Here is a 27683-nt window from a genome sequence, read left to right on the forward strand (position 1 = left end):
TTTTACTTTTCCCACAAGTTAATATTTATTTATAAAGTGAAGTCACATTATTTTTAGATGATTACTAACATTATACATGATCTATTTGTAGGTGTTTGCTGAACTATACCAACAAACCATAGTTCAGCATGTTCCGAGTGTTCAACAACCCATGTTTCATATTTTTTCTCATTTCTCGTAAAAATTTTAATGTATTGTATGTCTTTGTATTTTTGAACCTGCACGGTTTTCTCAGATAAATTAATTCACATTTTCAAAACTGTGTGTGACGAAAGTTGTTTGACATAATTAAATATAATATTTTAGATCTCTTACAACAAACAAAAAACGTCAAAAGTGAAAACAAAAGTGAAAGTTGTTAACAAGACGTTCTTAGCCAACCTTTATAAAATATGCCTTAACCCATCAAGAATACATAAAACACCCAGTGATTATAAGGTATACCACAAACAAACATTGACAAAAAGTCATTAGTTACAACAGTTGTTTCTCATTTCTTTTCATATATTGGTTATATATGAGTTCAGCTGTTGCGATATCTTCAAGTCCCATGCCTGAAACAGATTGACCATATCATTCTAACTAGAATCAGTGCATGCTATTATATATCTTATCAACTCACTCTAAAACGAATGTATACAGTAATTTATTAAAAAGGTATCTCTTCAAAAGTCAAATGTGGGTTAAACATTGGTGGTCTTCTTGACAAATTAGAAACGTTGAACGTTCTGTGGGTGTGAAGTTCTAATGAAGTAGTAAAGGTTGGGTCTCACAAAAATGTATACTCTTCACTACAGAGATTTTATCAAAAGTAATTTAAAAAGCGAAATGCACTCTGTGGTTTTTGCAGTCTAAAACAAGTTAAACTGTTGGTGTTCAAACACTGGTTCCGAGGGACTAAAACAAATTTTGGGTTAGTGCCTAAATTTCAGTTTATTCCATAGCCTAGTCATGTAGAGAAAAAGGATGAGGTGGCAGGCAACACAAGTGGTAGTTCTTAACAATATTGTTGTTCACAGCCTTCTTGCTTGTAGTCTTCTTGTCTTATTAACAATACTAGATTGGTTGAACAGAATTTTGAAAGTAAAATATTAAACTTGTTTTACTTATTTTGAAAATTGTGGGGGAGGAAAATATGTTTTGGTTGAAATAATTATCATGTTTATATTAAGCTGATTAAAATTTAAAATCTGATGATAAGGTGGATGAACACAGAATTAATCTAACACATAAAAAATTAACTAACAATGGAATTAAATCCATATTTACAATAAATTATCTAAACATTGCTTATATTATTATAATTCTTCGGTTGGTATCTTATTACGATAAAATAAGATTTGAATGATTTATGAAATGTCACACTATTGAAAAGGAGCAACATATCTTGATATAATGCGATATTAATTGTTTTAACAAGAACATACATATTCAAACTGTTACACACATAGAGAAAGCGTTTTAACATTAATTTAAGTCTTATATTTAATTTATACATTAAGCATATTTTAAATTTGCGTTGGAACCAATACACGTAGTGCACCTGGCTTATCGAAATGAATAAAAGTGTTCTACAAAATAAGCTGTTAAATTTCATGCAAACATGTGTAATATCCTACTACTATACACTTTAAATAAATGGTTAAACTTAATTTGTATTCTGATGATTTTAGCTTGAAATAATAAATAACTCAGTATGATACAAATGTGAACTTTAATGATGATAAATTGACATACAGGTTTGAATTTTGAAACAAGATGGAGGATACAATAATGATAAATTTTTTTAAATACAGTTCTTATATTTTAGGGCAGGGTGGTCGTGCTGGCTTAATGAAATAGAAATATTAGGTATTGTTTTTAATAAAAGATATTGTAATTTTGAAAAATAATTTTGTTAAATTGTAATTATATTAATTTTGAATTGTTAGCCAAATCAAATGTTCCTGGGTTTTATATTCTTCCAATGGATCACTGTTAAATTTAAAAGGAACTTTCTCACCCAATGTCTGTCTTCTGCTTCTCTGTACTTCTGTGATAATATGAATTTAATAAAGTAACCTTTCAAATACTGCTGAATTTTTGTATAATTCTGTATAATTAAATAAAAACTGTAACCAGTTTCTTTATTTAAAATAATAATCTTGCTTCACTTCTTCCAGGTCCCTCTCTCCTCTAAACTTTTAAACATCTGCTCTCTTCACTCAACAATCATCCCTGCACACTGTATCACTGACTTTAGTTCACTTTATAACTTTTGAGTTTTATATGTAATAAGGTAAATTTTGATTAATTTTGATTTTGTATTTATTATGGTTTGTATTAAAATTTGAGACATTTTATAATTAATTATTCCTTAATTATTTCATTATTATTACTAATAAATTTCTAAATTAAATTAAATATTGAAATGAATGTGAGATGGGTGTATGAAATGAGTCATTACACATGTTCTTCAGTTTGGATCAATTATTTTTTAGCTTGCTACACAAATATTAAAAACATCGCGGTGTAAAATACTGACAATAAAAAAAAACTTTTACGAAATGAACCTCCAGTTTCAGTTTCTATGAGAGCTTCATAAAAAATTTAACATTTATCTTAATTTTCTAGAAAAATGATTGATGGCTTGCACTCCAATACTACTGATAATGATCAATATGGACAAAGCACCGAAGTATCTACTACAATCTCGAGCTTTACACAATATGACTAATTGAACCTACCCAAGGAATGGAAGACAGAGAATTCTTTATTGTCTGGCATCTTGCGAGTTCCTTTGATAAGTTCCCCAACCTCACAGAGCGGCTTTACTCCCATAGCATGCAACCCTTTGAAATCTTCATCTTCGTGTTCCAGCGACTCCACTACAATTGTGGCACGTTTGTACACGTCCACATCTGCCTCATAGCGTCCTCGCATACCTCCAACAGCTGTGAAGTAAAATGTTCCAGATAAATTTAGCGAAAGTGTTTGACAAGTTTAGCTACTTTAATTCAAATTCAATTTTTTCTATTCACATACACAAAACAATAACATATACAGTACACTTCCATCATTTCAAATGAAAAAGTCTGTGTAAGGGGTAGAGTCCATAAATCAGACTTATCTTGAATTAAATTTACATAAAAGTTGTACATAAAATTTTACAAAATGTTAGTTTAAGATTGTTAAGATTGTAGAAAATGCATTATTATAAAAATCATGTATGTTTATATGAACAGTACAGTGTACTTGATAAAGTTGTAATTAAAACGAAATATTGTACAGTAAATAATTGTAGTTTTCCTTTAAAACTGCTCCAAGAGAATACACACACGCGCACGCGCGCGCGCGCTCTATTCAGTTTAGGCACCGCTTAACCACCATATTTACTGTTAGATGGATGAAAACAGTCCAACAGCACCATCAAACCACATCGAAGAATAATAATTCTTATGTACACAATATTTCCTGTTAAGAGGCTTCTACATAATTTATTGGTAAGCGAACAAATCAGTGCCTCTGCAGCAGCATCACCCAGGTTGAGCAACCACTGACCCACCCAATTCTCATCATAAAGTTCTAACCCTAACCTAACCCATAAGTAAAATAGGCCTACATACTCGTAGTTATTGATAAACTGTTCTTCTGGAGGGATCTCTCCCCCTCCCCTCCCTCCCTCCCTCCCTCTCTCTCCTCTCCTCCCTCCCTCTCTCTCTCTCTCCCTCTCTCCCTCTCTCTCTCTCTCCCTCTGGAGAATATCCCGAAACCTGTATCCTTCCATTAGCTGCCATTTACATCTGCGAGGTTGTTGCCTTTTCGACTACCCTCAACTCTACCAAGAAATTCAAATGTGCATCAACACAACACCCGAAACCGTGATAATTTCAATCTCCCTGTACACCAAACCTCCAGATTTTCTAAGAAGCCGTCATATGCTGGATCCAGACTTTTTAACCTCCTTCCAGTGGACTTAAAATGCGGGAACCCGAAGACACTCAAGAGAAGACTTCAGAAGTGGATGCTTGAGGGCCCTGTGTATAGCATTGAGGAGTTTGTAGCCCGCTGTGATAGAAGGCCAACAAGCTGAAGACATCAAACTCAAAAACTGTTTAAAGATGTGACTTGAGAATTTTAAAATAATGTATCTTGTGACACCATTTCTAAGCTCAAAGCTTATGTAATAAAGTTTCTCTCTCTCTCTCTTTCTCTCTCTCTCTCTCCCTCTCCGACTTCGCTTCCATTTGGAAAACAGAAAACAAGGTCCAATTGACATAATAACATGTAATTTTCAAAGTAAGTAAAATAGTCTGCTGTTTTTCTAATAATTTAGTTTTTTTTAGATCCCCGGTAAGAAAATTCCCTAAAAATAGTGACCTCCGGATAGTACCGATGTACCAGTTGACCTTGCCGCTAAGTTTGGTGAAAGCAAGAATCCCAGTTTTATTCTGTTAGATTACATGAAAAAACTTAACAAACTGAGAAACTTGTTCGTTTACAATAAATCTATACCAATATATTCAAAACCTGTACTCGGAGAATATTTTAGTAACCAAATTACGTAAGCTTGTATTTTGAACTATATTAATATTAAATATTAATCTTATTACATTACCTTTAAATTAAAAATATTTAGCAAAGAATCATACAAGTAAAATCGATGTCTACTTATAAGTTTAGCTATAAACTTCTTAATTCCATTACAATTTTATAATTTTTTTTAAAGCTTAGAAATAATTTTCTGAGAATTTCGGTTTATCTCGTTACTTATTATAGCTACTGTATCAATAAATAGTATAAATACAATTCTATTCGTATTTATTTATTTTCGCTTTTTGTGTTAATCTGTTTGTGCAACGATATTTATCTAAACTACCCAACTGATTTTGATGCGGTTTTCACTGTCAGCTTCGTTATAAACTAGGGAAGGTTCTTGAGTATGATACATCAATATTTTAATCATAGGAAGTAGTGAAACGTTTGTACATGTATAAATAAAAATTTACATTTTTGGTGCGCTTTCATTGTTAATATCGCCTGACCTTACGACGCATAACAAAATATTGTACTTCAGAATTGTACATTTTAAAAAGGCCTGCAAAAAAAGTCCGCATTTGCATGTATCTATTTCCAACAATCTTTCTCTTTGAAGGTGTACTTTTTTATTAGCGTATCCGAAGCTATTTACATCAATAAAGTATTCATATCAATGCATCAAGATACGTACAGGTTAGATAAAATTACTCTTTAAGTAAATAATTTCAATTATTTTATTAGTAGGTAGGCATTAGGTTTAAAAACTCTCTGTTTAGGTTGTGCGTTTAATGACAAAAAAAACGGCACTAGTATTCTGATTGGGCGAGCGGGCATCATACCAAACTTCATTGCGTAGTATAGTAATAAAATCCAAGATTAACTGCCTTACAACTTAGATCTTAGTTATTTTGAAATTCATCAAGAGATTGGAATATCTTCCAGTGACAATATGGCGTAAGCTATCTGTTAATCAATAGGCAAATGCGTGCAAAGCCGTGGATAATTGCTATTCATTGTAATGATCGCTCTGGTATGTTTAACAATGAATCGCTCAATCATTGACTGAGGTAGATGGAAAATACTATTGTTTCTCTACTAACAATAACCTTTTTTAGATTGTTTCATTGTTCTATTGCAGTTTAATTCGCAGCATTCGATTGCCTTTTTACGATACCATTACGGACCCTATCAACATATTCCATCACTACCTGGAAGAAACCTGGAAGATTGAATCAGTAAACCTCAAATCCAACGATCAAAACCGACATCAAACTATTGCGGTTGAATTTTAATAAAAATATCCAGAAACTAAGTTATTTTCCGACCATTTGTCTGCCCAATGTGGTTAAATTGTAATTAAAATATCCAGAAACTAGTTTATTTTTCTTCACCATTTTGTCTGCCCAATGTGGTTGAATTGTAATTGAAATATCCAGAAACTAGTTTATTTTTTCACTATTTGTCTGTCCAATGTGGTTGAATTGTAATTGAAATATTCAGAAACTAGTTTATTTTTCTTCAGCATTTGTCTGTCCCTCTTTGAAAATGTTTTTAATAGACAAATTATAATATCAAAGTAAAATAAAACACAGTTACAATGGAAACAAACATACATGAATTAAAAATTAAACTGACTGAGATAACGTAGAAACTGTAGTTAGTGAATCTATAATGGAAGTGGAGAGAAGTTTCGGCGAAATAATCTGTATCTGAATTTAAGATCGGATGTACGAAATGGCGATAACGTGGGCACCCTCTTGAGAGGGGGGGAGGACGAACAAGACCTTTCCCCTTCCCAGAGCATTTTTTAAATAATCGATCGCCTAATAGTATATTTTTGACTAAAAGTAACATTTGTGCTGGAACTTTGAAACTAATCACACTCAAATATATAAATTCAAACCTTATACCTATTTTACTTTACGAAATACGCGGCACATATAATAATTAGATTTTTTTAACTAATATTTTTTTGATAATTAAATATTTGAATTTCATCGTCAGGCAGCAACCACAAAAGTGGGGTTAGTTCTTACTATTTCTACTGGCTTCTACCTGTACCCGGTACTTCAGTAACCAAGTACAAAATGTACTCGTACTGATTTAGACTCATACGTTACAGAATCCTCCTAAAATGATACAGGCACAAGTTCCATTTACTGTTACTGCTAAGAGTCTGAGTACTTAGTACCAGGAACGACAGTAACCGTGTAATGTATCTGTAACAGTAATCTGTACCGAGTACTTTCGGTTTGCAGCAACTTGTACTCTCTGTACAAAAGAGTAATTGGTACAAAAAGTACATTTTGCAGTAGTCCCCACGTGATAAGTTGTCTCAGTAATGAATAAGTTGCCGAGCTCTGAGCAGTTATGTACTGTGTTGCGTTGAAACAAGTCATTCGTTATCACTATGAGGCAACACCACCCTGACCATTCTGGCTATTGCGCTTTAAAACGAATAATTACTGGTCACAGTGAATTAAAACATCTTGCTAAAGTTAACATAAGTTAAAAATTAGTGACTTACAAAACTACACGCTCTAGATAATGACTAAGATCCATAATGTGACCAATGCCGAATTTTGTGGACCACACGGTCAAGAATAAAAGTTAAAGATAGTAATTTAATAACAACTATTTTCATACTTTTCCTAAACTTACATACCACAATTACAATTACAGTACACGTGTACCTATCTTGTATAAACATTTAGTCTTAATCGGATCACAAATTTCCGAGTTATGAATGTTCAAAGTTGGAGATTGGTTGAAAATTGCCAAAACCGGTATTTTTCTATCCCGTTGCTATTGATATACAATCGGGAAGTTATTGTTATTAAACATTAAGATAATATGTAGAATTGCAAAAATAACAAACTAAATATTAATATAACTTCCTATACTATTCGGATACCTAAACGTTTTAATTCGATAAAAGACATAAAGATTTAGCTTTGATCTTGATTTGTAATTTAAACTGAACTATTTTGTTCAATATTTTGTAAATTTGATGATTAAATTTAGTTTTAGTTAAATAAACTGTATTTTTTACAGAGTATTTTAATTATCTCTGTTTAAGCTTTCCCCTGCTGAGTGGTAGTAGTAGAGTGGTTTTACTGTAAACTTTATACACTCAGATGTCATCTTTGGCCTCCTGTTATTAGTTCAGAAGTACTATATTTAAACATTTTAGAACCTAGTATTTAAAAAATTCCCATCCCTGCTAGTATGGAAGTTTTTTCCATGCACCGACTCTCCGGTGTTTCGGATATCACCAAAAGAAGATTTTTTGGTGCGCCAAAGTCAGGACCAAAAGTCGTCTTACCAGTTTACAGCCATTTCGTACACCCGATGAAATATTGTATAATATATGTCTAATATTGAAATATTCGTACACCCCAGTGTCACCGTTGTATACAACAGCTTTATTTATGCAAAGAAAATCCTTGTTCCGTTATTTTTAGGTAGGTACACATTTTATCTTGACAGTGCAAAAGGTCAAAACTATTAATGTGAAATGGAAGCAATTTTTTCTCTTTTGGTTGGCAAGAAAGGAGTATACACCTACATAAAGTGCGGTAGTGTTTTAGTAACATTAATGGGTCACTCTTTATAAAGGTTAATTTCTGGAAGAAATTGAACAAATTAAATTTATTGATCCCAGTGATATTCCATGAACTTATCAATGGAATAAAAATCACTCCGAAAATCTATTAGTTGAGCATTAAAACGTATTTTAACTAATTACAAACTCTATTGTACAATTATGGAGTCTGTACATTTACGTTGACTCCAATTCCATTCTGTGAGATTGAATTCTTAAATTGTTATAACTCTCATATGAAATCCGTGAATTTGGAACAAAGCTGTATCGGGTTACGTAAAGCAAAGATGCTAATAATTTCTGAAACATATGTCGAGATACTTTAAGTCAGTCTTTTGCTATGGTGCTTTTGATTCAGCCATTTTTGAATCACATTCCTCTAGTAGTTCACTATGACCTTCCTTTCCTTGTTGTTCTTTTAATAATAATTTAAAATTAATAAAAAATGTATTAGTATGTCAAAAGAATAAATAATCGAGGAAGAAAAATCAGGAATTAATAAAATTAATTTTGAAAACTTTGATCAAAATGGTAAAACAAAAGAAAAGTTAAAAAAGAGTTAAGTATAATCGAATATGGTTAAAAATCACCAATAACGAGATCGACAATTGCAAACAAAACAAGAACTTCAAAACTGGACACTGTTTTTCAAATGTAAAATTATGAAAGGAAATCCTAAATAAAAAATACCTCGATGATCATGAAAAAATGTTTGTAAAAGAGGGGACACTGTTTTTCAAACGTAAAATTATGAAAGGAAATCCTAAATAAAAAATACCTCGATGCTCATGAAAAAATGTTTGTAAAAGAGGGGACACTGTTTTTCAAACGTAAAATTATGAAAGGAAATCCTAAATAAAAAATACCTCGATGGCTCATAAAAAAATGTTTGTAAAAGAGGGGACACTGTTTTTCAAACGTAAAATTATGAAAGGAAATCCTAAATAAAAAATACCTCGATGCTCATGAAAAAATGTTTGTAAAAGAGGGGACACTGTTTTTCAAACGTATAAAATTATGAAAGGAAATCCTAAATAAAAAATACCTCGATGCTCATGAAAAAATGTTTGTAAAAGAGGGGACACTGTTTTTCAAACGTAAAATTATGAAAGGAAATCCTAAATAAAAAATACCTCGATGCTCATGAAAAAATGTTTGTAAAAAGAGGGGACACTGTTTTTCAAACGTAAAATTATGAAAGGAAATCCTAAATAAAAAATACCTCGATGCTCATGAAAAAATGTTTGTAAAAGAGGGACACTGTTTTTCAAACGTAAAATTATGAAAGGAAATCCTAAATAAAAAATACCTCGATGCTCATGAAAAAATGTTTGTAAAAGAGGGGACACTGTTTTTCAAACGTAAAATTATGAAAGGAAATCCTAAATAAAAAATACCTCGATGCTCATGAAAAAATGTTTGTAAAAGAGGGGACACTGTTTTTCAAACGTAAAATTATGAAAGGAAATCCTAAATAAAAAATACCTCGATGCTCATAAAAAAATGTTTGTAAAAGAGGGGACACTGTTTTTCAAACGTAAAATTATGAAAGGAAATCCTAAATAAAAAATACCTCGATGCTCATGAAACGATTTTTGTAAAGAAGGAGAAAATAGTAAATAATGAACTAGGACTTTATCAAAACTCACCGATACTGTTTATTATGTAATTAAATTTTAATTTTGGTGTTTTGCATGTGCATCAGGCAGGTTCTCCTATTTCCAATTTTAGTCCTTTTAATGACGTGTTTTTATTTAAGTAAAGGTTTCTTTATATTATCATTTATAACCACTTTGTATCCAGTTATGGGGGTCTGATTGTGTGTCCTTTGAAAGCGAAAGGTCTCACGAAAAAAATCTTATTAATGGACGGTTTGATTTATAAATTAATCTAAAACTATGAAATCCAATAAGTAAGTAATCTAAGTAAGTAATAATAAGTAATCCAATACTACAATTTATTGATACTTATATGTTTTCAATTAAAGTATAATCACCGGGATATTAATTTTATAACTTATTTGAAATATGATTATTAAACTTCTTACGTAGCCCAACAGTTTTAGTGTAATTTATTTTAACTTCTTAATTATATTTTTAAAACATTTTCGTTGCTCGAAAAACATATACGAACGCATATTCATATCTATGGTTATCAGCTATTACTGAAGCTAAACCAAGTGCCAAACATATAATATAATTTGAAACGGCAGCGACAGAAGATTTATTGAAAAGTTATTTTCAAGGTTAAAATTTACATTTTCATTTAATACGCTAGGCTGAAGTATTGTATGCACGCCCGATTGCACGGAAACTAAGAACAATAGATAAATGCTTTTTATTGTATCATCATGCAATGGAAGCAAGACAATACAATCATTGAAATCGATGTCTTTTGAGCTATAAAATCCCAATGAAAACAAACAGACTAATTGAAGCATGTAAAATTTGTAGCTATAAATAAACGCATTTTCTAAACAATTATTGTCTTTCACTAAAATTAGAAATCAGTTTGTCAGGGTATACAGTTCTGACAAATAAAAATTAACCACTACTTGAAGTATGAATGAGCCGTAATACATAAGGGAATCAATTATCTTTATAGCGTATCCAGTCATTGACTTTAAACAATAAAACCCGTTTTACTTTTATACGCGTATATTCCAAACCTTTTAATATACAATGCACTCATTTTACTCATCTATCTCTAAGATTTTTTATTTTAAATAGAAACTAATTCTTCGTTGACACAAAGGCCAACCTTTGGTATTTTTCTCCAGGGAACTTCCACAACGAGATCAAGCCCATTCCAGCACTGAAAACTCAAGTGATTGTGGAAAATTTCAGAAATTGCAGACATTACACTAATCGCTAATGTTAGGAAACATTAGTGTTGTCACTTTTATGTTTGGAAACAAAGAAAAGGGGGTCATTGTCGTGATTTTTTTTTAAATACGGAGCAGGTTCTAAAAATGTTCACTTTTAAAATATAACGTAATTTACTATTGGAGATAAGAAAATTGTATCAAGAATATGACCAACGATTAACTTTTGATCTCTAAGAAATTCATAAACATCTGTCATATTACAGTAACTAGTCTGACCCACTAAGTAAGTTGGAGAAGTAGAAGCATACCTTGTTTTCTTGAGGAAATCAGAAAATGAACGAGAATGAATCAAAGTCTGTGAATTAAGTGGGTAAACTGATCAGGGTAAAAAAGAAATTTCATTAGAACGCTCGGAACTTAAATTATTCAAGACTTCGGAGGAAATTTGAGCATAAACTTTAAATCCCATTTTCTCTAACTCGGGAAATCAATGCATTCGTACAGTGCTGGATGAATTCTCTCAATTCCCATTCATCTTCCCATTTTCACAAAAATCTCCATCTGTGATAATCAAACCTTCAAACTTGTGATGGTTGTGATGGTCATCTTGTGAACCTTCAAACCGCCATTGAGATGCCCTGATATACAGGGTGATTCGGTTAGTGTTACCGGCACTTTCTGAGCAGCTTATGTACTATACAAAATAATGAAAAAAGTTCATACAAACATAGGTCCGGAAATGCTGTGTTACTGAGTAGCATCCTACAAAAGATTTCATCCACAATTTAGTACCCGAGGTTAAATTATCATTGGGAGTTTGGGAAGAGGGATTTAGAGACGAATACAGTTTTTTCTAATGTTCTTCGACATGATAAATTGAATAAAGTTTGTTCCATAACTGTATCTCTCATATTATTTAAGATGTAGGCTACTATGTAAAAGACAAAAAGCATTCTAAAAACGATGTTTTATGTTTAACGTACATTAATGTGTTAAATAGGTAATGAAAACGTAATTTCTTACAGAGAAACTTGTAGAAAATGTAATACTGAAGAAAACTGTGTACAATAATACAATTACAATTAAATAATGGTTTTTTAAATTAAAATTTACCACCAACACTCATCGTGTAGAAAAACAAATTAACCACGAAATTGAATGACAGAAAATTATTCGTACGCTTAACAATTTTTGAAGTAACATTTAGATAAATTGTTCAAAAATCTGTCCTTGTAACTTACTTCAATATATTTGGCAGCTCGCATGAAGTATTGTGTTGTAAGAATGGCTCTTTTATTAGTACAATGCTTAGCTCTGGTTTTTGTTGCGTTCTAACATTTTATATTCTTTGTGTGATTTTGAATTCAGTTTTTAATATTATAGGTTTTCTAAAATTAGCCTGATACTGTTACATACGTAAATAAAGACCAAAACTGTACACAGAACTTCTCATATACTGAATCTCAATTTTGAACAATTTAAACACTCTTTACATCAAGATAAATAAATAGTCATTTATTATAGCTTCAATTTTACTGTATTGTTGTATTCATATCATTACTATTTAAAATGGTATAAATTTAAAACTAGCGTTACTATTAAAAAATCCTTTACTACTATGACCTTCACCGTAACGCAGGGGCAAGGCTGAGGCTCTCAAACCGAAACGTCACGGGTTCGATTCCCGGTGAGGCCAATAAATATGTAAAGGTGGGTTTCGGACCGTTATCTCGTAAGAACGTTCAGTATGCTCAATCTAAATGCCATTGGCGTAGAAAATATTCCCCTACAATATTGAATGAAATTTGAAATAGTTATGAGTTTTAGTTTTTATAATTAATTAATTAAGTTAACTACGTAAACCAATTAAACACAACATTAATTTTATTGTTCCCACTTAAACAGTCTAAAGCAGCCTGTATAAATTGTTCTAAACCTAACAAACAAAAAGGCCTACTTGTTCATTTAGGCCTACTTGTACAAACAAATTATTAAATGTTAAAGTAAAAATTAATGAGATTTTAAATTTATTTCTGATTTAAAGCATGCATACGTCTTTGCAAGAATACTTTTTTCTACATACACATGAATGTTTAATATTTACACATTATAGATACAAATAATAAACAATATGTGGTTGTTAAAATTCAAACGCGGCAGTGGACACTTAAATTTATTATTTAAGCCTAAATACAGATAAGCTGTTACGCGTACACTTAGTGCTTATGCACAACTAGTATCTGTTTGGCTCCATTTAGTTTTACTTTTGTTTATAAATACTTTATTTTAACAGAAGGTTGTGGCGTTTGCCGCCTTTTTTTGTTTCCATACTTTATTTCTGGGGGAAATGAGGAAATTATTGAAATTGCCCCAAGATAAAGTTGACGGCAAATTCTTTGTGCGGTGGTGTCAGGATGGAAAGTATAAAAAAAGTTGACAGTTATGGTGAACTAAACAAGCTCCAGTAGTTTTTTGTTAACGCGTTAGTCTTAAAAAGCAAATATGTTTCAACAGATCTGTCTATATTTACTTTAAATTTGTCAATCGACAGAATTTCCTTAACTTCCAATAGGGTATGTCAAATAGTGTAAACTTAAATATTAATGTTTTTCGATCCCCAAAATAACACTGATAATCTGAATTGCATTCACATCAATGTTAGAAGTATGAGGAAAAGTTTTGATAGATTTATTATGTAATGGGGAAATACATTTTATAATAATTAGTGAAATTTGGATGGGTTCTGACGAAATTAATTTATATAACATACCACTGTTTTGAACAAGAGTACACCATTGTCTACACCGTGAGATTTGTTTATAATTTTTGAAGGAGGGTCAAAGCATCGTTTATCCGTCATAATCTACAACTAAAACAAGTGATTACTTCACCATTTATGTGGGCACCAGTCTTCAGCCATTTTGCTTCGACGATGGTCTCCGTTGAAAACGTTACGGTGACAATGACGTCTGCTCCACGAACACACATCTCTCTGTCCTCAAACGGCACAGCCCATGGTCCCAGTTCGGCACAGAGTGCCTTTGCCCGTTCAGATGTTCGGTTCCAAATTCTCACCTAAGTACGAGGAAAAGCATAGTAAGATAATTTAAAAGTATTTTATTTCAGAGTTATTTCTGTGTCCACAAATTAGTATATATCAAAAAGAAATTAAATGAAAAATGTCTTTATTGAATACAAAGAAAAACATATTCAATTGGCGAGGTTAGGACTATTAAGTCCTCTCTTACACCTAACCATAAATTTATAAACTATACTATTATTGTAAAACAAGAGCTACATTATAGTCAAAACTGTTTTATATTAAAAAATGATAACCTATATTTATATAAAATAATAAAATGAAAAGAAGGTTCTTCATAAAACTAAAAATAAATAAATAAAATAAACAATACAAGCTACGTTGAGTACTCGCAGATAGTGTTCATTTCTCACTGTATTATCTGGGCTAATATGGACAAGAAAAACAAAATAAAAATATACATAATAAAAAGAAGTTAAAAATTAAGTTGAACGTCCGTTAAACGAATCACAATTTGGGAAGAAACTAAATAGACATTTCGCATTAAATTGATTTTCCGATAGGTTGGAATAAAGGATTTTTATCAAGCATCTTTAGACATAGGACACAGGATGAAAGATTTCATCCCCATGATTTTCAGCATCTCTTTACTAATACGTTTACGATTACGACGTTAGGATTATTTTTATATCTATCACCTCATTTACCATTTTATGACTCTTTACAGAGTAAGAACGAGTAAACAATCCATTGAAGAATATTCGAGGTTTTTCTTCAGGATCAGTTTTTCTCGGCTTTGAAATTAACTAATTAATTTAACCTTATTAATTTAAAAAGTAAGTGATTAGTTTTTAATACGTTTGTTATTGTCAGAGTTGTTCTCTAATGTTTAATTTCACACAAATGTTTACCTGCGAGAACTTAAAGATACTGTACATAGCTAAGGCGTGACTTTTCCCTTGCACTCCGGCTCCCAGGATTGCCAAGATTTTCTTTTCACCCTTGTGCATATGTTTGGTGGCCACGGCAGATACAGCAGCTGTTCTCCAGGCTGTGATCTCGATAGCGTCCAATATCTACCAAACAAACAAAACTTGAGGTAAACCATTCAAATAAGACATCTTACATACTGTATTAATTGAACATATACTTACCATTTTCAATCTACCTGTTTCAGTATCCAGAAGAATAACTAATCCATTTATGCTTGGAATTCCTTTCTCTTTGTTTTGCGGAAAAGAAGATATTACTTTACAGCCAAATGCGTGTTCTTTGCCACAGTAAGCAGGCATGCACAACAGCAAACTGCAAAAAAAACAAGAAATGTAACCGTTAAGCGTACAATTCGAGAAACTTTTCCTTATATATTCCTTAAACTTTTCCAACAACTCAATAGTTTCCTCGAAAGTTTTGATATTCTCAGCCCGACCCAATTCGGATTCAGAGAAAAAAAGGAGTACAGTAGACGCTGTAACTAACCTCATGGAACATGTTGTCGATGGACTGGAGAGGCGTGAACACGTGTTCAGCGTATTTCTCAACCTCTCCAAAGCATTTGACTGTGTGCATCATGAAACACTTTTGCACAAGTTAGAAAGGAGTGGTATACGGAGTCTGCCTCTAAAATGGCTTGGATCATATCTTAGTGACCGAGAGCAGTGTGTGCAGATCTCGGGTGCCTTATCATCAAAAGTAAAGATCACCCATGGAGTCCCGCAGAGATCTATCCTTGGGCCAGTTCTTTTTCTTCTTTACGTAAACGATCTGAACCCATCGATCCAGAATGGAAAGGTGGTTTAGTATGTTGACGACACGACTCTCTGTATTAAAGCAAAAACATTTCAAATTTTGGAAATAATTACTTTTTCTTAGTTGAATTCCTGCATTCATTTTTTGTCAGAAACTTACAATCCCAAGTTGGTGTCAGATTGATCAATAGAATAAATAAATGATGAATAAATGATTTTATTCCTTCCACAAACAACAAAGTCAATATTGAAAAAAATGAAAATCCTGGAATTAACTGGCCACTTTTACATGTATTGTGGCCAGTATAAATAACAAAATAAAATACACTGTTTGTGTCAGAGTCCAGTTTCTTAATGTGTTTTCAACAGCCGAGTCGCTCTCTGTGGCATCTGTGTCTTATAACACTAGCATTTGGCTTATCAATACACTTCTATACCTTACTCACTAGATAACAAAAGGCTTACAATATAAAACAAAGAAAATTATGCTTCCACAGTAACAAGTAAAAATAAAAATAAAAAACCCGGCAAATATACAGACACTGATTGAAAATCATTTTTATCAAGAACATAAACATACTCATCTTATTTTATTTAAATTAAAGTTACTGTAAATTAGTGCTAATTTTGAATTTGAAGTTAATCATAAAAACCAATTACACTCCTCAAAAGATAGTAAAAATGTCTTTAGCTTAAAACTGAAAGAATTTATATTGTTTGCTAACTTTATTTCGTATGGCAATCTATTAAAAAACTTGGGACCAACATAGGAAAAAGAATGTTTAAATGCAGACTTATTCACTTTAGGAATTCGGAAAATTCGATTTTCTATACTTCTGGTCTCATATTTTAGATCAGTAGTTCCCAAATTGCCACTTCTGAGATAAAAAGCCCTTAATACCTTAAAGATAAATAAATTCTGCAAAGGCAATATTTTAAGTCGACAAAAAAGTGGGAAAGAACTATCTCTCCTCTGTTTGTACAAAATAATTCTCATAAAATGGTTCTGAACTACTCTTAACTTCTCTATTAAGTACTTATATGTTCCCCCCAGCAAATAATACCGTATTCTATTCTTGAATTAACCAGAGCGAAATATAAAGTTCTTAACAAATCTTGATCGCAAAAATTCTTTAAAAAATAAAACTTTCTGATTGTTGAATTAAGTTTGGTTTTTAAAGTTATAATGTGATTTTCCCATGTTAATTTCTTGTCAAAAATTACTCCTAAGTATTTAAAATGGTCTTCTTCTTTTTTAATTATCTTACAATTACAGTCAATTTCTCCACAATTTAAAGCATGATACTTAAGGTCTTGGTCAAAAATAAAATCATTAAAGTTAAAATTTACATACTGTGTTTTTTCAACATTTACATGCATTTTATTTAATGTACACCAATTTTTTAATAATAATAAATCTTCTAAAATTTGATTTTTCAGCACTTGCACATTTTTATTTGAATAGAAACAAAGCAATATCGTCAGCAAACGCACTAACCTTCCCAGGTCTCCTGACTAACCTTAATAGTCTCCCTGAACACATCAAACAACAAAATGGAAATCAATTCAAAATTCAGTTGAAAACCCTTCTGATTTCTAAAGCATTTTACTATGTTGGCGAGTTTATGATGGATCGCTGGGATGATTAAAACAAAAAAGTTCTTAAAGACCGTCAAAATAACTAAACTTGCCGGGCCTGTAAATTGTGTGAAAGAGGCGTGAGTGATACCATGTAGGCCTATGTCTGAATGGTCTATTGTCAGAATGAATGATTAGGTTAGGTAGGACGATTGTGATACAATGTGTGCATTGTCTGTTCGAAATAAAGTTTATTATTATTAAATTACAAATTGCTAGAGCGCAGCGATCAGGAATAAGACCACATTTGCTTAAATGACAATTATTTTATCATCCCACTACTTTTTGTCTTTTATTAAAACAAAACTACCAAGTAAAGCATGATGTGCGTTTACTTAATCTTATGATCTTATGTACAGTATTTGTCGAATACTGTAACAGTAAGTTTGTGAAAGCAGTTAAGTTCCAATGACAGTAAAAATTATTGGCTTCTTCAAAAACTATTTCCATAAGAGCTTTCAAAAGCTCAATAGTTATCAAACAATTAATTTAATAAAACTATATAGAGCTTCTGCACTTAGCACACATGTTCCTCTAGATCTAAACAATCCAGTCATCGTAAATAATGTCCCTGTATGGAATTGTATATCTCTGATGGAAGTAAGGGTCAAAACTGTAATTTAACAAACAGAATTGAGATGCAGATATAAAAGAGATTGTGTTTTTTCTAATGACCGCTTCTGGCATTTATGGGATTGATGTACCGTGGACATGAGAATGACTGCCAAAGATAGTTATATTGGCAGTCGAGGTTCTAAGTTGACAAAAATACTGAAACAAAAATTTAAATATTGGTATATTTTAAAACTAATTTAATTTATCTTGTTATTTCATTGCTAGTTATTAATCACACAGACTACTCAATTCCTCCTCCTCTGGAACAGTAAAGGGACTCTCTCAAAAAGAATAAAACAGGCTCAGCCTAATATGGAAAAATATGCGAGCATCTAGTTTAAGAGATACAGGTATTGGCCGGTTAAGAACTAGAACTCCAGAACTTATAACGTCCCTAGTGTTCTCAGTCCTGTATTTGATTGGTATTTTAAATTGCTATTCACTCTTCCTACTACAAGTAAAATTTCGTTATTAATAAACATATGCAAATAAAATAATAGCTAGGATCTAATTAAATAATGTAACCTGTATAATAAAATTTAATAAACGACTACTGTACTTAGAAAGTAATAATGAAAGTGGTTTTGTTTTAATATACATTCAATTTTATTTTATACTATGTAATTGATATTATTTATACTATTATATAAAAATCTAATGTTTGTGTGCGTGAGTGCGTGCGGTGTGTGTGTGTGTGTGTGTGTGTGTGTGTGTGTGTGTGTGTGTGTGTGTGTGTGTGTGTGTGTGTGTGTGTGTGTGTGTGTGTGTGTGTGTGTGTGTGTGTGTGTGTGTGTGTGTGTGTGTGTGTGTGTGTGTGTGTGTGTGTGTGTGGCTCAATTACATTAAAACCGATTGTGCTGAAATTTGACATAAATATTCTTAGGCTCCCTATATGTTTAGAAGTTAATATATAGCAGATACTAAAGACAAAGTTGGCGCGCACGCCAATGAAATTGGCGTTGGAAATATAATTCAATCGAATCAGAAGTGCTCATACACCTACAAAGCCTACGAAATTTCGTGCAAAACCGCAGGTAACTGCTAGTACCGAATAAAGAGATAAATACTACATATGATTTATATGAGTATTGTATTGACCAATGAGTAGATGGGATTATGGCGGTTCTAGCACACTTTGGGACAGTCAGAAAATAAACATAAAATCCTGTTCAATATACCATAAATGAATTTGATATCAAACAGTAAATCTCAGTGAAAACATAACTGAATCTATAGCTGTTTTACTGTTAATTGTGGAGCTTCTAATGTCTTAAGCTGTTTTAATGAAAAATCTACTTTGAATCAATGAACTATCTATTAAAAATTATGTAAAATCTGCTTCGAATCAATGAACTATCTACTAAAAGTGATGTCAAATCTGTTTGAAATCAATGTAAAATCTGTTTGGAAGCAATGTACTATATAATATATTGGAAATATTGTCAAATCTGCTTAGAATCAACGTAAAATATACTAGAAATATAGCCAAATCTACTTAGAATCGATGTAAAATCTATTGCCAATGTCCTCATGTCTACTTCGAATACATTTTTTCAAAGTCTTAGTTAAAAGATTTTTCTATAATAAATAGAAGAATCTATCGCTGTTTCACCATCAATTGTGCTGATTTGAAGAAATTGCCTTTAAATTTACTCAAAAAACTAAACAATTTTAATTTTGTAAATACAATTTTTCCTTATATAAATGGGGCGGAAAAAATATCATGTCCATACTTCAATAAAGAATTTTTCGAACATCATTAAACCAGACAATACAACTCTAAGATTCATTTGAAGAACAAAGAAATTTACGAGATGAATTGAACTATTTAAGGAATTGGGCTAAAGAAAATCAAATTTTCGATCACAAAAAGATGTATAATATAGAAAAGTTAAGAGAATTAATGAAAAATTATATGGAAAATGAGACAAATCTTGATCTATTTAATGATAAAAAATTCGTTCAATTGCGGATAAATTATCCATTGAAACTAACGATAAAACTAAGTCTGAAATCATTGAGCAAATAGATAAAACTATTAAAAACATCGAAAAACCAGTAGAAAACATAATTAATGTTGAGATTTTATTCTCTTTACATGGTTATTTCAAGCAATACATTTGTAAAAAATGTAAACCATAATTTCATGTCAATTTAAACATATCTATCAATTATGCGACCAGAAATTAAAAGTTTTATCGAAAATTTTCAAGAAACTGTGAAAAATAGCAAAGATTATTTCTTTTTAGAATTTGAATATGAAAGAATTTTAGTGCATGGTGAAACACAAACTTGTCCTATGTATTTTACAATAAAAGCAGATGAAATACTTAACGTAAAATACTTTATTACTAAGCAATTCAATACATTATCACATCGAGAACAGACAAATCATTCAAATAGAGGTTGTGGTTGGACATTTAAAAGCTGTAAACAACATTTTGAGCCTTATGAACACTGAGTTATGAATGCTGGATCATATATCGATTTACCACAAGAGATCAAGGTAAAAAAATAGATTAGTAAGTTCTCAGTTGTCTATACATGAACAAAAAAAAATCTTTGTGGAAGATGTTTATGTCATTTCTACGAATCTGGAAATTTAGCTGATCATTTGGAAATTTGTAAAAAATATTAAGTTTGTAAGCCAATTATGCAATATTTAGGTCAAACCACTACATTTACTAATTAATTATCAAAAAAAGTTTTAATCATCCTTATGTTATTTATATGGATTTTGAGAGCATATTAGAGAAATTTTCGACATGTAAGAATAATCAACAAAAACCGCAACTACAACCAATATTCCTAATGGTTTTACTCTATATTTAATGTCGAATGTAACCAATCACATGTATAAAGCTACATGTTATAGAGTCAAAAATGAAGAAGATTTGCCGAATGTTTCAACTAAACTGTTCGAAGAGCTCAATAAATTGTCAAAAAACCTAACTAAAAAATATAATTCTAAAAACAAACAACCTATAAAATTGACCGAGGAAGAGGAAATTTCGCATCAAATTTCTAACATTTGCCATATTTGTGAAGCAGAAGATTTTGACGATGAAAAAATATTAAAAGTAACAGATCATTGTCATTTTACCAAAACATTTAGAGGTGCAGCTTATTCATCTTGCTTCGGATGCAATGTTTTAAATTAACCAAAATAGAACTACAATTTGTCAGTGATTATAATATGTATTTGATGATTAAAAAGGAAATTCGTGGTGGAATTTCTCAATGCATCAAGAGATATGTTAAAGCGAATTAGGCTACAAATATCTTAAAGATTTTGATCAAGCAAAACCAGAAAACTATCTGTTGTACGATCCCAATAATCTTTATGGTTGGGCTCTGTCGCAAAATTTGAGGTACAATAAAATGAACTGGCTGGATCCTAAAACATAATTATAGAAATGATGAATTGCGATGAAGAATATGGCTATATTCTCGAAGTTGATCTAGGATATCCAAAAAAATTACACGAAAATCACAAAGATTTACCTCTTGCTCCAGAACATTTTAACAAGAAACTTTGCTTAACGTTACTGGATAAAACTGAATATGTTGTTCATTCAAGAAATTTAAAATATGTACTATCTAGAAGAAGGAATGGTGTTGAAACATGTGAATAGAGTGATCGCATTTGATCAGAAGCCTTTTATGAAAAAAATATATCAATTTTAATACAAATATACCAACCAAAGCTACAAGTGACTTCGAAAAGAACTTTTATAAGCTAATTAAAAACTCAGTTTTTTTTTAAATCGATGGAAAATGTTCGAAATAGATGCGATATCAAACTAGGAAATGAAGAATTTTCAATGAAACAAGCAAAAAATCTAACTTCAAATATTTCAATATTTTTTATGACAATTGCATTGCGAGTCATATGTACAAGCAAAAAGTTAAATTTAACAAACCAATCTACATAGGGTTTTCATTTTTTGATCTATCAAAATTGCTAATGCATGAGTTTTTTTTCGATAAACTTAAGAAATATGATCCAGATTTGAATCTATGTTACATGGATATAGACAGTTATTTCGTTGAAATGACCAAAGATCCTTGCAAAATTAATAAAGACAATATACAAAGACGAGTTTAATACAAGTGATTATAAAAAAACCAATAATTGTTTCACTAATAAAAATAAGAAAGTAATAGGAAAATTTAAAGACGAACTAAAACATGGTGAAATATTAGAAGAATTTTGTGGATTGAGATCTAAAATGTACTCGTACAAATATATAGACAAAAATCCAGTTAGTTGTAAAGGAATCAAAATAAGTGTTGTTAACAAAACAATAAATATCGATAGTTTAAAGAAGTGTTTGTTCGAAAGTAAAGAAGTATTTAGCGAAATGAATGTAATCAAAAGCTACAAACATGAATTGTACACAGTTACTATAAACAAGTTAGCACTGAGCTCGAAAGATGATAAAAAATAAGATCGAAACAGTACTAGTTATAAAAATGAAGCAAAATCTGATATATTAGATGAATTAAACAAAATTAAAATTTGAAAATGTTTGACTATAAATGGAAGATGATTTAATACACTGTCACAAATGTAAAAAGAAAACTAAAAAATTATGGTTGCCTGTAAAGTCGGGTTTACGGGCGAAGATTTTACGTGACAACGTCTTTTTCTCTGTAGAATATTTATTGATATGAATATTATTAAATTGCACAATAGGAACAAGGAATTGAATGAAAATAAGAATTGCACAAATTTTAACTATAGAAATATATTTTGTTTACTAAAACATTGTACATAATTTGAAATTAATTAAAATTTGTTATTGTAAATGGTAAAGTTGAATAAAACATTTACTAAAATTGGAATTTGAAATTCTTGCTAAACACAGTTAAATTCTAACTCCGCGCGTGGTGATTGGTCGGTTTAGTTCGTTTGTTTGGTCGCACTGTTATGACAGGTTAGAGGTTATAATTTGTTATTTTAAATGTTTGACTAGCAATACGCGCTGTTTCTTCTCAATCGACTGAATTACGATTGATTGCAGAGTGATTTAAACTAATAATTTACTTAACACTATCAACATTTGTCAATAGTATGACATAACCTATAAACTCAGTTTCTCAACTTTTGTGTCAATCTAACAATTAATCAATCAATCATAGTTTACGATAATGAAATATCAGTGTACAATTATTTACCTTTATTGTTGTAGTTGTTGTAAATGACGAATCTAAGCACTCCACATTTTCACGAATAAACATAGTTATCTGCTTTATCCCGTGCGGCGGACCCACAGTTATCTGCTTTATCCCGTGCGGATTCCGTGCGGCGGACCCACTGGACGGGCATCGTAACGTTACCGGGCGTTACACTTTTTCATGAGTGACTCCGAGCCGCAACCTAATTTAAGACGTTGTCACGTCAAAATATAGATTCCAAAATTGTTCAAACTCAGAACGGATTGTTCAGAATTGCTGCAAAATGTTCTAAATGTAAGACAAATAAGAGTAAGTTTATAAAGAATCCAAATGAAAAACAAGTAATTGTTATGAAAGAATTGAAGAATAAAGAAGAAATAGAAATTGAAGCTAGAATGAAAAACAATTGTTATGAAAGAATCGAAGAATAAACAAGAAATTGAAGCTAGAGAAATTCGTACACCAATACGAAAAAATGTTAAAAAATTATAACTCTTTGAATTGATGTTAATAACGTTTCACGTCATAAAAAATATATCTTGTATTTATTTTCCTTAGTGTTTTTCAAAAGGTGATAAGCAAGTTATAAGAAATGATCTATATATGTTACTAAACTAAAATACTATACTAAAATATTTACAATGATTATGTTGGTTGTGATGTGGCGTCTGATCAATTTAATGAGCTATGTGATAGATTTTGGAAAAAAGACTACGGGTTTTAACAATTAATCTAACTTTGAAGCCTAAAAACGGTAGATATTTAAATAAATGTTCTAATATAAACGTGTAATAATCTTGTTGGTGTTTCACGTTTCATGTTTCACATTCCACGTTTAGGTTTCAAGTTTCAATTTTTTTTTTTAATAAATGGCAAACGTAACTTTAGGAGAAGCAAAAACACTGGATCAAATGGAAAAGAAATTTATCAAAGAATTTAAAGAATATATTAAAATTGATGAAAAAAACAAGAATTTATTCAAAAAATCAACCAACCTGTAACTTCTGCAATAAGAATTTAGGGGGAAAATTGAAAATGTGTTCAATCAAAATTAAAAAAAATGATGGATTTAGTTCCAGTTGTACGACAATTTGCTGATATTTCGATTCCAGAATCTGAAGTAGAAGAATTTGAATTGCCAAAATAACCATCTTCAACACCATTTAGACCTACAATCATTGAAGAATCTACAGTAGTTGAATCAATAAGTCTTGGAACAACGTATATAATCATTGGTGAAATTGGTAAAAAATTTCTTCCTAGAGCAGAGGATGATAAATTTGGTTTGTATTGGGATAGAAAAAAGAACATTTTTATGATTGCAAATTTGACCGCAAATTTTGAACATAATGATATAACTATTGAAGATAAAACATATAAAGGAACTCAAGGTTTGTGGAGATTAATAACAGATAATAATCTCCCAAAAGACGATGTATATTCTGAAAAAGATTTGAAAAAGTATACCGAAATTGTATGGAAATGTGATTCAATTTATACAAATAATGATCCATCAACTAAAATACCTAAATGAAGTAGAGGTAAAAAATATATGAATTGAATTAAACCAATTTGGGTAAAACGAATCGAAGTATTTGGTGTAAGAAAGTACAGCGATAAAAAGATTGAATCAGATATATCAATGATTTGACAAAACGTGATGGAATTGTTAATTATATTTCAATCTATAATATAATATTTCTATTATATGCTCAAGAAAAGGCTGGAAATAACAATTTTTTAAATGAAAAGAAAACAACTAAAGATTTTATTTCGAACAAACTTGATGAATTGATTGAAAAACCCGATGGAATTAAATATTTACAACAAATTTTGCCTCAAATAAGTTCTCTATATTTTATTGAAGGTAGTCGACTTTTGAATGATTTTATCAACAATTTACCTTTTGAAATACACGTACCAGGCTATCAAAATCTGGAATCTAGCACAAAATTTGAAAAACGAACGAAAAGAGGAGATCCTGGTATAAATAAATAAGATAAAGCTGCAATGGAACACGACATTTTTTATGCGAAACACAGAGATACAAATTCTAGGCATATTGCAGATATGCAATAACATTTTGCAAGATAAAGCAATGGATAGATTTTTAGCAAAGGATGCTAGGTTAGGTGAAAGATTGGATGTGATATTATAAAAATGATAACAATGCATATTATTTTGATTCATATGAAACCTCTGAAACCTTTGAAAAAGACTCTTGCACAGACATGTGGCTTACGAGAAGGAGTGTTATAAGACTATAAAGGAGACCAACCCTGCCTTCTCTTGTATTAAATTTTTATATGTCTTGATACTCCAGTTATTTCTTCTAATAAACACTAAGCAATGGTCAATTTTATGGCCACTACAGGTCTTGTTCGGCATGAACGAGACATTACTTCAGTAAACATACTTGATTTACAATATTGTTCAGTTGACTTTTACAGAAACACTGAAGGTAGCACCATCGGTTACTTAAAATCACACTTCCATAGAAATTATTGTATACACCTAATTATTAGGAAGGGTTGTACTTTTAGTAAGCTGTTAACTTACCTTCCTTGTGGTTTAGATGGTATTTTCATTGATATTCTATGAGGTTGTAAAGTATCAGTTTCCTCCCTGTTACTTCCAGCGTACAACATATTTTCTATGGCGGGAACAAGAGTGTCCCAAGTCAAAATGTGTTTAATAACTGTGTCATTTAAATATAATATTTTTTCATCACCCATCACTAAAAATGGTAATTTAAGTTTTGCACAACTAATTAATCCCCTTTAACAAATATAATTACAAAAATCTAAGAATTAACTCTCAAAGATAACAACTAAGTTTCTATCACAACTCCCAAATTTAAAGTGATGACGATTGACAGAGGCGCCGTCACTTTATAACTATTGCAAGCTCAGTCTTACCAACATTACATCGCCAAGTCTGCTCTATGTGGTGATAGTAATGTCACATCATCTCCATCAGAGTCCAGAGTATAGCTTTCTATTCGACAACAGGTGCACTCTGTACTATTAGGCAAAAAATATTTGCAGATAGTTTCAATATCATCCGCTAGGCTGCATGATCCGTAGTGTCCGTATACTGTATTGCAAAAACAGAACGTGCTTTATTCTTATAATAATAAGATTGAGTGTTTTATTGTTATTTTTATGATAAACATTTTTCATAACAGTCGAAAAGAAGTCATGTTTATCGTATAACCTTTGATTTATTTATCTTACATTTTTAAATACGATACCGGCACTAGTTTAATTTAATATTGTTGGAATACAAACTGTATGTCAATATTACTTAGTACATTTAATATTTCTAGTAAATTGGAAATTAAACGTATTTTCGTTTATTTTTTAAGATTTGATCCAAATTTATATATCGAAGGTCCTTTTTAATGCAGTGGAAGAACTTCCAGCAGACCCTAAAAACAAATTAGAACAGGTGCATCTATAGATTAGTAGTCACAATTTTTAGAATCAGGGTATTCGCTCACAACATAAAATGTATAGTTAAGAGCAAAATCCCTAGTTCAAAATTTGATCAGTTTACTGAGATTCATTCAGTAATAATGCATATAGAAGAAAATTTTACTCCTTGACGTAAGTTACTGAAACAAGAAAGATCCAAATACAGTATTCACTCAAGTTAATTTTTACTATTCTGCGTAAATACTTGCAATGGTATTCAAATAATTATTCACGTCGTTTGTGGAACTGTTCATTAAGTGGGGTATCTTTAGAATTTCTAGATAATCTAATCTGTGATTTATGCAATGCACAAATAATCTGTTTTTCGACTGGTATGTATTACCTAGTCGAACAAAAACCAACAGCGATTGAGTTAAATTACTCATACAGCTTTAACATCTCTGGCTCTACTATAAGTATTGTAAGTTTCCTCAGAAAGACTTTGTCGGTTTTTTACCATTTTTAGGACTGAGCAATTGCTTCCAGGCTGCGCTATTTTATAGTACAAGAAAAATCCCTTGGCTTATGAGCCATTGGATTTTGGAAATTGTCTTGGCCTGTCAATGGAATTGTTCTTAATTGAACAAATTATTTTCGCTGGGCGTTCCATGATCTTAATACAGTTAGCTACAGTCTTGTACATAATAGTTTTGTTCCGAATTTTATCTTATTTTATTCTCTACGATGAATTGTTATTTTTTTTACTTACACTTTAACTACAGTTTTCACAAGTATATTATTCTGTTTTGTTTTGCTCCGTTTCTTGAATACAGTGTAAACGTAATTGTATTGCCACTATCGACTTATATTGTAAATTGTATTATCTATGCACTACACAAATACGTATTTACTAATATACAGAAACAGAACGTATCATCCCATCTTATATTGTATATTTTATTATGCTTAATTTATATTATATGATTATCGTTATTAATACTACTCTAAAACTTCTAACTTTGAATGTGAAAATGGCAAACGTCATAGAAAATAATACAATTATGTAATATATAAAAACAAATAAACTGCTTGTAGG

General features: G+C 30.9%; 1 protein-coding gene across 1 annotated transcript; it reads right to left on the minus strand.

Moving 5' to 3' along the window:
- Positions 1–26053, minus strand: LOC124353598 (ketimine reductase mu-crystallin-like). Its single transcript, XM_046803511.1, has 6 exons — positions 25731–26053; positions 15144–15294; positions 14901–15065; positions 13841–14024; positions 2727–2933; positions 1–554 (listed from the first exon to the last, which is right to left on the minus strand). The coding sequence occupies exons 1-6, from the start codon at positions 25904–25906 to the stop codon at positions 475–477; spliced, it is 963 nt and encodes a 320-aa protein (XP_046659467.1). The 5' UTR covers positions 25907–26053; the 3' UTR covers positions 1–474.
- Between the last annotated feature and the right edge of the window lie 1630 nt (positions 26054–27683).

Source organism: Homalodisca vitripennis, chromosome 2 (assembly GCF_021130785.1).
Source record: "Homalodisca vitripennis isolate AUS2020 chromosome 2, UT_GWSS_2.1, whole genome shotgun sequence".
Taxonomy (NCBI): domain Eukaryota; kingdom Metazoa; phylum Arthropoda; class Insecta; order Hemiptera; family Cicadellidae; genus Homalodisca; species Homalodisca vitripennis.

Excerpts from the sequence above, each read along its gene's own strand:
- LOC124353598 (XM_046803511.1), bottom strand. The coding sequence starts at position 25,906 with ATGGGTGATGAAAAAATATTATATTTAAATGACACAGTTATTAAACAC. Across the intron at positions 15,295-25,730 it reads CCATCTAAACCACAAGGAAG|TTTGCTGTTGTGCATGCCTG; the intron begins GTAAGTTAACAG and ends TTTTTTTTGCAG. Across the intron at positions 2,934-13,840 it reads GACTGGTGCCCACATAAATG|CTGTTGGAGGTATGCGAGGA; the intron begins GTGAAGTAATCA and ends TTTACTTCACAG.